The 12,649-nt window shown below is 44.0% G+C and overlaps 1 protein-coding gene across 1 annotated transcript; it reads left to right on the forward strand.

The window, feature by feature from the left end:
- The first annotated feature begins 2,299 nt into the window (after positions 1 to 2,299).
- On the forward strand, positions 2,300 to 6,413 carry LOC133889350 (E3 ubiquitin ligase BIG BROTHER-related-like). Its single transcript, XM_062329875.1, has 8 exons — positions 2,300 to 2,578; positions 3,067 to 3,216; positions 3,966 to 4,185; positions 4,274 to 4,338; positions 4,413 to 4,457; positions 4,846 to 4,967; positions 5,302 to 5,410; positions 5,985 to 6,413. Exons 2-8 carry the CDS (start codon positions 3,079 to 3,081, stop codon positions 6,021 to 6,023), a joined length of 738 nt encoding a protein of 245 aa, XP_062185859.1. The 5' UTR covers positions 2,300 to 2,578; positions 3,067 to 3,078; the 3' UTR covers positions 6,024 to 6,413.
- The last annotated feature ends 6,236 nt before the right edge of the window (positions 6,414 to 12,649 follow it).

A 12,649-nucleotide genomic window follows, 5' to 3' on the forward strand; every position in this document is an offset into this window, starting at 1 on the left:
AATCATAAGGTCATATTACATGTACGATGTTGACTTTTTGGATAGTCGATGATGATGGAGAGGCGCCTCTACCAACTTGAGATAAGAGGGGAAACAAGCAACAAAGAATAAACTGATAGGAAGAAGATTTGGTCTAGAAATAACAATCCACCATCTCAGATGAATATGTAGAACTGAGGTGGATATAATTGCTCGTCACATGAGCATGGTCAAAAAGGTTGAGTCTTTAAACATGATGCAAATTGAAATGCTAGCATATAATATATGATTCTAAGTGGAAGGTATTGTTAAGGTGGTTTAAAATACACCAAGTACACTAATACATGATCTAAAGTAAAATTACTCAAGAATTTTTAGAGTTGGATATTTCTAGCTCCGTAAATTTGTGAAGCTAGAGCTATATATATATATATATATTAATGATATTTAAATGAGTCATATTATTTTTATTTTAGATTAAAAATATAAACTTAAAGCACTTTATGCATATAATTTCAAAATCTAATACTCCTGTATAAAGCTAGATGCTGGAGCTGTCAAACCCACTTCGAGCTCTTGGTATCCTTGCCGGAGTTTGCTACGGAAGGTGGGTGCTGCTACTGGTTATGGAAACTTTGACTTGCAAGTATCACGAGACAACGAGCTCTGAACATTGATTACAGGGCAGTGCTGCGTGGCAGCGCCGGCGCCAGCGCCAGCGCCAGCGCCTTTGCCTCCTGTGCAGCAAGGCGAGGCCAGGTGCTGAGGTGCATGACCGTCGACCAGAGGAATGAACGACGATGACGGTGCCACCCAGCGCGGCGCGTATGCAGGTCAGGGGTATGGAGCAGGTGTCGGGGAAAGCTAAGGCGACGTAGGTGGAGACGAAAAGAGAGGTTTTCCCCGCCCACGACGGAGCGGAGCTTGTACGTACTACGTAGCTTCGGCGCCTGGCAAAGAAAAAAGGGGTATCTTTCTGGACCCAGATTGGTCGGCAGTATGCACTATTGACAGGTGCCTTTCCCAGATTCCTACCCTTTCTCCACCAAGCCTAGGAATGTCTGATACGGGGTGCCGTCTCTTTGGTTCGCTGGCACAGAGACGATTTTAAGACGAATCTTTGTGGTCATCTATGATTATGTTTGTCGTAGCTGAAACTTATAGATTTTTTCTGAAATACTGTTTATCTAAAAAAACTAATTATGATTTATAAAAAAACGGTTAGCTTATGAGCTTCATTTTTAAACTCTCAATATATCATTTTTCAGATAAGTTGATATCAATCAGCTTATCAGTTTTTAGTTTATTTCATCAGAAATTAGCTTATAAAAAAGTCATAAGCCAGTAATAAATTTAACGTTTATTTTAGCTTATTAGATAAGTAGCTTTTTTGAAAAGTATGAACTGTTGATAAGCAGAAACAGGTCTATACGTCCACCAAAATTTAGATGGAATTTTAGTGTGATTCGGGCCGAATCAAGTTCTCGCAGGATGAGGTTAGACTGTATGGTACCGGAAGGCAGCCACAGAACCGGGCCGATATCTGGGCCAGAGCGGCGGCCTATTACTTGTTTACGCTCTTAATAGTGGACTGGGCTTTCCGCAGCCTACAATACTTAGACGTACATGGCCAATCTCAGAAAAAAAAAAGGACGTACATGGCCTGCAAGCGACGTGTACCTGTCCGAATTAGTTGATCCGGGTGTTTCTGAGCCAAATTTTCTCAATTTCCCTTTTTACTTTCAACTTTTAGAATATTTTGGGAGAGTGGATTTCACTTCGTTGCATCAGGGGACGAGGTTCATCCGCGTCAATTCATTATTCTGTCACGGCCTTCCCGTTTTCAGAAAACCAGTGTGGCATGGATTTGTTCAAGCAATGTAATGGCTTAGATGAACTATCAGTGATTAAACCTACTCGTTTTGAGCAAAAATCGAGACTGATGCAGAGTGAATAGGATGGCTCCTATCCAGCATGAACGACAAGCGTCGGCACCTCCGTTCCACCGTCTGAACTCTGATGAAGGGCTGGCCTGCACGCGGCGGATGACCCCAAGCAGCCGGCCGAGCTAATAGCGAATCCAGTCCAAAAATACAGGTATGTCACTCGCTCCGTTATAAATTAGTGCTGTTGAAGATAAAAAAACATGATGCCTATGAAGATAAAAAACACGATACAAAGAGATTAATTAGAGATAAAAATAGAGCGATCATGTTACCTCACTCTATTAGTCGATCCGGCCTATGCGGCCGACGACAGCTCCCACGCCCTGACAAGTGGGTTATCCAGCAACTCATAACTGCAGGCTCTACTCCCGGGCGGCTGACGCCTGCCCTCCGGCTGACATCAGTCAGGTTCAGGTGGAGTCAGTCCACCAAGGCCGTGAGTATAGCAGCGCTGCCGCTGCACAGCAGCCGCGGTGCGCACGACGCCATTGGATCTGGAGGCGGGGCGGGGCGAGGCAATCGCTAGGCAAAGCTGTGGACCGCGCCCCCTCCCCTGAGGCCTCTCCCTCACCGCACCGCACTCCTCACTCGACTCCTTCCAACTTTGGGCAGTCTCTCCGATCTGTGCAGAGGCGTCTCTCTCTGCACACGAGGTGAGCTTCCAGTCCCGGCTCCAAAGTTCTTGCAGATTCGTTAGAATAAGTTTGCGCTTAAAATGCTGTGAGAGTAAGATGGTTGTCGGGTGCTTGATATGTGGCTTGTTGGGACTTCGGAGGCTTTGCGGTGCTGCATCCGAGAAATTGAGGCATGAACTGGTGCGAGAGATGTATCTGTTTGTTACTGTAGGGTAATGAATCACGGGCACTGCTTTCCTACGGTTTGGTACCACTGGTACTGTTGGTCTTGTTCTACGTGCTCTAGATTTGGTCCCGGAAAGAAAGTTTTGATCTGCAGTTGTAGCTCTAAAGGGGGTTGCAGTTGCGCTCTTATAGTTGATCAGCTGTGTTATTATAGTTTGAAATAGCAAAAAATGGGTACAATTCAAGTACTTTCTATATACGTAATGGGAGTGTGATTGTAATGTGGTGCGTTTGTGCGTGTCTCGCATGATTCAGTACTCTTCTGTTCGTTCCCTCGTTAGGTGCTTGTGAATATGCTACGTGCTACAACTGGGAAGAAGGAAGTAGCTGTCTGTTATATGAATGGCCCTTTACCGTACGCCATTGAAGAGAATTACAGTGGATGCTTCTTTGATGACGATGATGATCTTGCTCAAGTTCTTCAAGATCAGGTTTGGTACCATTTCCTGTTCCCTTTTTCAATTGGTAGAGCATGTGTTCATCTGTGTGCACCTGCTGTTATGGGAAGCCTGACCAAGCGTAACCAAAATATTACAGCCCTTTTCTGATTTTTATCACTATGAACCAGCCGGGACAAAATACCCAGTGTCGGTGAGATTTGCCACAAATGGTTAGTTAATGCTTGTTTCGAGGAACGACTGTAAGCGCTTGCTATATCAGTATGGTATTGAAGTGTGTTGGCCAGTCTATCTTAGATCAGTAATTAACTGATTCACAAATTTCTGTTTCACCAGGGAGAAAAGCTTGAAGTTGAGATTTAGATTGAGATGTGGGCTCCAAATTAGAATATACAGGATACCATTTTCATAAGATCTATGTTGCAACATTGTGCACCGATTGCCTTTCGCTGCAATGCTAATGACCATTGTTCACTATGCACACGTTCCAGTCACAAAAAAGTGTCATTTTGTGTTGCGTGCAATCAAGCTATTTAAACTTTGGCCGTTGATATCTTTCTTAAATAACGATTTTGAACATTTCAAAGAGGTATGAGCAGGTCAAAGTAGTTTTGTTATGTTTAACAAATGTTTTACAAAAAAAATAGCGGTCAAAGTTACATTTGTTCAGCTTTTTACGTAGAATCGATATGTTTTCTTCTTTATAGTGCAACTATACAGCATCATTTGACAAACATGATTAAATGTTAAATTGGCTTGCCTTTTTCTTGCACCCTGTTCAGGAAATATTGTATCAACTAATTCAAGGAAATGGTGGTGGTGGTTCGTCTATAACTCATTCAGCTCCCAGTTCTAGCTATGGCCATGATCAGACATCAAATGAACGAAAACCATCAGGAGTTGCAAACTATGATTTGCAACTAGCGGTTGATGAAGGTTTAGCTAGAGAGTTGCAAGAGATGGAGGGCCAACTAGCCAACACTTCACTTAATGGCAATAATGGTTAGTTGTATACTGGTATTCTTCTATGTAGGAGCCAATATGTTTCCTCTGGCAAATGCTAACTTGTTGTCTCAAATGACCTGTATAGGAAAAATTCCAACAACTTCTTCACCATCCGATAATGGCAATAGTTCTGCAACCAGACCTCCTCAGGTATATGCTTCCGGCAAGTAACTTTTGTCAATCAATATGTACTTTCATTTATCCTGCTAAGTGCCAATGTACAGGTAGCAGTGGAGGATGACATTGATCCAGATAATATGACTTATGAGGTGTGTTCCATCAAGTCATTTGTTTTTTTGTTACGCCTCCATCCATGGCATGTGCTAGCTAGCTTTTGGTTCTAATAACCATTACTTTTTTTGGCTAGGACTTGTATATTCTATTATATTATGGATAAGGGCATTATAGAGATTTTGTTATCGAGTACGAAACAAATGGGCTTTTCATTTGTCTTCCACGCTAATAGTTAGCGACTAAGATTGTTTACTATGCCGAAATTGTCCGGCTGTGCCTTGTTTACTATGCCGAAATTGTCCGGCTGTGCCTGATGGGCTTATAGGTGATTAACATTTCAGTAATATACACTATGCCACTATGGTAAACTGTTTTGCTGCTTGCTACCTTGCATCTTATTTGTTGAATCCTTCCTGATTTCAGGAACTGCAACAGTTAGGGGAAGCCATTGGTACCGAAAGCAAAGGGCTGCCTGAAAGTGTCATAGCGCTCTTGCCGACATCAACTTACAAAATTGGGATATTCTCAAGAAAGGAAAAACATGAGTATGTTTTCGAGTTGATTAGGATATTACTCAACTCTTCCTTTTTCTTGCTTAGAAAGATTGTATATTTGTATGCTAGTTTGATGTGCGGTGATGCACGTTCATCCACACATTTTACCCAACACCCTGCCTTACTGATTAGCCATAGTCTAGATTATTTGAAGAATAATATTCTCTAATCTTAAGTTGCATCCTATGACATTGTGCTACCAGGTGGTGTTCCTAGGGTAATAATTCATTTGCTATTTTGCTGTATATGGCTTAATATTTGTATTAACTTATGTTGTTTAAGTAGCAGACTATTTTGACACCCACTTCTGTTCATATTTATGCAGATGTGTGATCTGCTGTATGGTTTTCAAGAACCGAGATAGGCTGACTAAATTGCCCTGCGAACATCAGTACCATCAAACTTGTGTCACTAAATGGTTGCAGATCAATAAGGTAAGCTACCTTGTCTTTAGCTTTTTAATATGTGCAGCGTAGTAGGTAGTACTTGTGCGGAAATGTCAGCATCGTGGTAGCATCCATTCTTCGAGGAATTGTTGTAGTTACTGTCACCGGGACCTGATCAGTTTACTTGTGTTAACATTCTCTTTTGATTATATATATCAGAAAGGAAAGCTACCTTGCCTTTGTAGGTTGTGATCCCTTTTGTATTCCCAGCAAATTTGCTTCCCAAGTGTAGTTTATCTTGAAGACGACCCTAGAAGGTAAAACTTAGGCTAGAAATCTTGTAAGTCCACAAGTTAGAACAAAGGCGAACAGGAACAACACACTTAAATTTGGTAATGGTGAGGGGGAGAATTGTTGAGCAATCATGTTGGGCATTCCCTATGGAGTCCTCATTTGGTATATTTTTTGTTTCAAATTCAGCCCCCACAAAAACTAACTTTTGCAGACAAAATTGGTTTTGCTTCTGCATTTACAAATTTACAACCCTGTCCATCAATTTTCACCTCTTATCCTGAGAAAGAGTGGTCACTGCTAAGCCTTAGCGGCATGCGTTACGCTGCAGGTATGCCCTGTTTGCAATAAGGAGGTTTTTGGCTCGTAAAATGAACACTTCGGATTCATCGGACGGACAGCCCCAGCAACCATTCGAAGTGTTGCTGTTAGATGTGCATCTTTTTGCTGCACGCTTGCAGAAAGGTAATGCACTGTTTGGCTTGAGATCTTAGCATTGTCAGAGCTAGTGTTGTCTCTTGAGCAAAAGAAATAAGATCTATGCTTTTGAACTTGAGTCACCGGGACATGAAACTTGGTGCCTCACTGCTGTTCATATTATCATCGCCTATATCATGTATGCTGAAATGTTGCAACTTCGATGGAATTAATAACGGTATTGTAACTGAGGCATTGGTGAAAACTGATTGTTTCTAAATGCAATCGCATTAGTGATCAGCGAATGATCAGATTGCTGGATTCTGACTTTCTCAACCAGCCACATTGGACTATGGTTTCAGCGGGAATTATCTCCTTTTCTTTTACAGTATGAAACTCATGTGCAATCTGATCATTCGAACACGGGTTGGCTCAGGCTCGTGCCGTCCTTGCCAGTCGAGCTATCGCCCCAGATGCGGAATTATCTCTTTTTTGCGATTGATCATCTGTGATATGATGATTTCGGGATCGTGGATCAAAATCAAACTTGCGGGTTACTCTCGTGGGTTAGATTATTTCAGAATTATGGACTCGTACAAAGAAGCAGCCCATGCATGGACAAACTTGCGAGTTTCCACGCTACACAACGAAGCAGTGCTGGTATATAAAATGAACAAACAACATGGCTGGTGGAAAATGAGACAGACAGCTCGTCACGAAACCACACGCGTCACGCTCATCTGAAGGACGATGCCATGCACCGTTAAGTGACGCAACAGCCATGCAATTTTAAATACTGCAAAGTCCATGGTTAACCTCAACCAGAACCGGCGGCGGCAAAGTGCCTGTTAAGACCAGACAAACCGGCTTTGTTAGGTTAGCTTTGATTGGTTTATAGTTTTATTGAGCCAATCCTGATGCTGCTCTCGCCGAACTGTCATGGCGACTGCTGGCTTCCAGAGCTCCATGTCTCCATCCCAATGGCGAAAGCGATCATTTTCCGGATGTGACCCTCCGATCCTACTAATCTCACACTCTTGTGCAGCTGGTAATGCTTGGAAGTTTCATTTCGAGGGCATGCATAAAGACCATATGAGAATAAACTTGCGATTTTTTTAGAATTGAGAGGGATGAACCTGGAGTGGCTCCAGAACGATTTGAGTGTTACCGACACGCAAAGATGCCGGGACCCCGGAGTGGATATGGGTGCCTCTAGCTGGTGACTCGGATCCACGCCCATGGGCCCCAGTAGAAAATGTCCGTATTGCTCGCCGCAAATTGTCCGGGGCCCACCTGATTAGAGCCGACACATGGGCCCCGGTTGTTAATCATTGATGTGAGACTCTCCGGACGTGGTTGACAAATCCGGAGAGAAGCTAGTAGCTAGTACACAGTTGTAGTCCCAGCAAAAATGTGTATTATTATTAAGGAATCGGAAATGAAATGATGATTAACAGAGCATACTTATCTTGTTGGCTGCCCCGTGTCGCTCCTAAGGGTGAATTGGGTGGTTTCACACCTAAGCACCGTCACCCCCCTCACCCCTCCCTCCTCTCCTGTCGTCGCCTTAGTCAGTCGCCGGAAGCCCGTGTAGTGGCGAGGACGACGGCGAAGGGGTTTGAGGTCGTCGGTCCGACCTCCGGCGGTGCTTGCAGTAGCAGGTAGATCTAGGTAGCTGGTGGCTGGATCTGAGGCTAGGCCGGTGAGAGGCGGTGCGATAATACAGTGCGGCTCCAGTTCGATTATGGGTAGGCCAAGATGTATCGTCCAGCTCCGAGTTGTCATCGTCCCGCTTCTCCTGCCCCTGTCCCTCCCATCACTGCACCCTTTCGCGGCCCACCTCTCATGCGCGCTCGCCAAGGATCTCGCCAATCTCTTGGCGTGCCTCCTCGCGGGCCTCGCAACCTTCACCGTGTCCTCCCTCGCGCAGCTCTGCCAGCCCTCCTCCCTTCTGCCTTGCACGCGCTGAGCCTCGCGTGCGCACTCCTCTCCATGCCCTCACTCCTGCCAGGCCTCCTCACGCACCTCTTCGCGGTGCTGCTTGAGGTGGCCGTGCTCGGGCACTCTGCTTCCTTGGCGCCACGGCTCGGCTAGCACCATGGTGGGCGCCGCGCATGAGGCGGCAGAGCAGGAGATGGTGGCGTGCGGTTGGGGGAGGAGAGCGACGTTGCAACTTGTGGCCAGGGACATTGGATGAGTCATGGATGGATGGGCAGGGAATGTGGGGACCGCAGCGGCGCGCGGTGTTCCTCACGGCCGCTTTGCGTGTGATGGTCGCTTGCTGTTGTGGTTGTTGGTCTCCATGGCTGTGCTACCACCTCCGTCTCCCCGTCACTCGGGCTCCTCCCCTTGCCGAACCTGCCTTTTTCCCTAGATTTGTCCTGTGGGGAGCCTTTCCGTGTGCGGGAGGCTATGAGGTGGTGAGCTCTCGTGAAGACAGTGGCGACAGCAGTGGCGGTGCACCCACTGTCCGACTATCTTCACAGTGGGTGGGATGGGGGATCCTAGGGTGAAAGCCTAGTCTGATTTTGCCGATGCCGACGACGGTGACGCCCTTGAGCGTTGTCCCCCTCTATGGAGGCATCTGTTGATGTGGCTTCTCTTCCCACCCAATGGGCCCTTCCGGGTGAAAACTTAGTCTATGCTTTGGATTGGCGATTGCAGCACCTTTGGCGTCACATCCTTCTTGGAGGCCTCGTCTTGGAGGACCCTCCCTGTGATTTGGTGGCTATCAACTTGGGTGTTGCGCGGTTGCGGTCGATGGTGGAATTTGTACACACTTTGCCTCATTAGGGGCATTCGAGGCTACAAAGTTTCGATGGTGGTTGAGATCCGTTGTGGGAAATTAGAGCTGCTATGCCGATGGAGCGACATGCTTGGCAACAATGACATGCACTGGAATCCTGGGCTCCATCGTCTTTAGCGTTGTGTTGTGTAGTATGTGAACTTTTTTGGTTTAGTTCTCGTTGTCGTCGCGTCGTTTAAGGTTTTTTCATAGGTTTTCTTCTAACTAATCATGCAGTTGTATGGTTTTTGGATCCGATTTTCGTTATAAACTCGAGCAACTCTTTTCTTCTAATATAAAATCTGCTGAGCTCATTTCGAGAAAAAAAACAAATGAAATGATGGAATGGACAATGTCGTTTAGCCATGCAATCGAAAATCCAAGAAAGAAAGAAGCAAGGACCTTATCAGAAAGAGAGAGAGGGAGAGTAGTCTGCACCCTGCACCAAACATTTGGACGGCAACCGGTCGACACATGCATGCGGCCTCACGCGTGTGCGCTGCTCCGCGGTTTCAGCCTATCAGCTTCCACGGCGGAGGATGGCGATGACTAATAGTCTCGTCGTGATCCGGTAGAGAACGGCCATTTTTCTTCGTCTCATGCAGCATGCCACTTGCTGGCTCTTCTTGCTGCCACCCTGAACGAGCAGAGGGGTCTTGTTGACCAAAACGATATGTGCTGAGCATCAGGCTGTGCAGTCCTTGTTGCTCCTGCAGTCCTGCTTGAATCGAACGGTGCACCATCTCTCTCTGTTGATAATAATGCAAGCAATCCAAGCAGTGATATTTTAGAATCTGTCTGGTGCAATAATCAGAGACACCTCCCTTTCAAACTCTTCTTTTTCCGACGAGATCTTGAGTAGTTTTGCCCTCTCTGATTGCAATAGGGCACTTCAGCGGTAGTAGAGAAGTGCAGGTGATCCGAGCAAAGATGCCAACGTGGACATCTTCTTCTGATCTGCGGTTGCTTTCAGTATTGGTCCTGCTAAGCGATTTTCATTACTGTGTACGGTGTCAAATGATAGAGTTGCCGTCACTAGAAAAGGTTATGAGTTTATGATATGCTAGTACCGCATTTCGGTTGAAAAACGGGACAACTACTTTACTGAGGTTTCGTACATGAGACAGCCTAAACAGTGACACCTTGCGATAAATTATGATAAACAGGGAAATGTACAAGCGTCACGACCTTTATTTGATAAAAAAGTTCCATTTTACTCCATGAATTATCATGTCTAATTAGTAGAAGAATTATTCTTTTGTCCACTTAACTCTAAACCTTTAATAACACATCCCCCCTTGAAGTTTTTTGGGGATATTATTATGAAAATTGCTAGATATATGTCCCTAAATTTCTTGGTAAGAAATCTGTCGAATTCCTTACCTTAGGATTTGTTTGAAGATTCGTGCATCATTCTTGTCCGGCGAGGACGATCTTTCTTCTCCGAGGATGGTTGGATTAGGGTTAGGGTTTCTGGTTAGGGGTAAGGGCTTGAGTTTCGGTGGTATTTAAGGGTCTTCAACTGTAGAGGGAACTCTAGGGGAGGCCGTCAGCTCAGTGATGGTGGCGGGCGGTGGGCGGGGTGGCGAGATCACCGCTCGCTGCGATGGTGGTGGATCGTCGGTTGGGCCAGCGATGTTAGCAGGAGCGTCGAGGTTAGAGTGGTTAGTGGTGGTAGCGATCAAGGGTTGCGGATCCGGCGGCGGCGGTGCAGCCTAAGACAGTCGGGGAGGTAGTGGTGGGGGAGCAAGAAGAGGAGGGGCGCTGAGAAGAGAGGTCGGTAGAGGAGGGAGAGGGACGACAGAGGAGGGTGAGCTGTGCCGGCACTGGAGAAGGGACCGATGGGTGCAGTGCATGGGAGGTGTAGCGCTCAGATCCAACGGAGGGGTGGCGTTGGCACCGAGGATGGTGCCAACGAGACGACGTGGGCGGAAGTGAGGGAGTTTAGGGTAGGGATGTAAGTGAGGGAGAGAGTATATATATATATACACACACACGGCGTGGCTATTCTGCGTCTATGCGCAGTTGCTATTTGCACTTCGCACATCCCCCAGTTACAACTTGTTAGGTAGACCAGTTATAATTTCATGTCTAGAAATGCATAATTACAACACGAGAAGCTAACACTGTGAGTTACAACTTGTTATTCGTACTGCACACATCCTCCAGTTTCAACTAGAAACACTGTGAGTTACAACTTATTAGGTGGGCCAGTTACAACTTTACATCCAAAATGCATAATTGCAATACGAGAAGTTAACACTGTGAGTTACAATTTGTTATTCGCATTGCGTATATCCCCAAGTTACAACTTGTTAGGTAGACTAGTTACAACTTCATATTTATAAATATATAATTGCAACACGAGAAGTTAATATTGTGAGTTATAACTTGTTATTCGCACTGCGCACATCCCTAGTTACAACCCGAAACACTATGAGTTACAATCCAAAATATTATGAGTTACAACTTATAGGGTGTGTGTAGATATGAACTACAATGAACATACCTGCAGAATATATATATATATATATATATATATATATATATATATATATATATATATGTGTGTGTGTGTGTGTGTGTGTATGTATATGTGTATATATGTATATATATGTGTGTATATATGTATATATATGTGTATATATATGTGTGTGTATATGTATATATATATATATGTGTATATATGTATATACATGTATATGTATATGTATGTGTATGTATATGTATGTGTATATATATGTATGTATATGTATGTGTATGTATATATATGTGTATATATGTATGTGTGTATATATGTATGTGTGTATATGTGTGTGTATGTGTGTATATGTGTATGTATATGTGTATATATGTGTATATATATGTGTATGTATGTATGTATGTATGTATGTATATGTATGTATGTATGTATATATGTATATATATATGTATATATATGAGACTAATATGGAGCGTATGTTGTAGATCAAAGAGTCTAAAATTTGATTGATTTTACATGTCTAAATTTATTATTAGATAAATAGACACTCCCTGTTGTTATTAATGGAGTTGTCATGTAACCGGGTTTTGGCACCATGGATGAATTTTCTAAACCTCTGTCCACCGAACCCACTAGCCACTGCGTCTAGACACACACATAATGCATATTATGAATATATGATCATGTTATCGGCAGTGTGACGCCAAGTGGCAAAACTAGTTAACATGGTGGTTATATGGCAACACCACCATCCATGCCACAATAAAAAAATAAAAAATGATATAAAGAGTGAAATGATCCGCGTTGGAAGTTAACAACTGCTGTCTCATTTGCAGCACGAGAATCCCACAAGATTCTTTTAGAAGTTGTACTGTTTCCTATAAAATTCAGACAAAATTCATGTGAATATTCCACGTTCCAAACATGGCGTTAAGGGTTAAGCGTCAAGGACAGATTGTTTACCAACTTATCTGCAGTGGATTATCCATGATATTTGTGTCAGCAAACCGCGAATACCTGGTATGAATAACCTTATGAAGAGGGATGAAAACCGACGAGATAAATATTGTCCGTTTCAATCCTTTTTTATATTTTTTCTAACTGTTTTCAGAATTTAATGATTTACACGAAAACACAACGAAAATGATTTTATTTTTTTCCCTAACTGCATTATCAGTATCCCATTCTAATCAGAAATTTCCCGTCAGTATACCAAAACTTGACAAATCATAATATAGTTTACAGGCCAAGCCTAGTCGATCAGCTCAAACTTCACCCAATATTCCTATTACTATATTTATTTGTGACTCAG

Source organism: Phragmites australis, chromosome 13, assembly GCF_958298935.1.
Source record: "Phragmites australis chromosome 13, lpPhrAust1.1, whole genome shotgun sequence".
NCBI lineage: Eukaryota > Viridiplantae > Streptophyta > Magnoliopsida > Poales > Poaceae > Phragmites > Phragmites australis.

Coding starts and splice junctions, on each gene's coding strand:
- LOC133889350 (XM_062329875.1), top strand. CDS start 3,079: ATGCTACGTGCTACAACTGGGAAGAAGGAAGTAGCTGTCTGTTATATG. Junction 3,217..3,965: donor CTCAAGTTCTTCAAGATCAG/GTTTGGTACCAT, acceptor CACCCTGTTCAG/GAAATATTGTATCAACTAAT. Junction 4,339..4,412: donor CTGCAACCAGACCTCCTCAG/GTATATGCTTCC, acceptor GCCAATGTACAG/GTAGCAGTGGAGGATGACAT.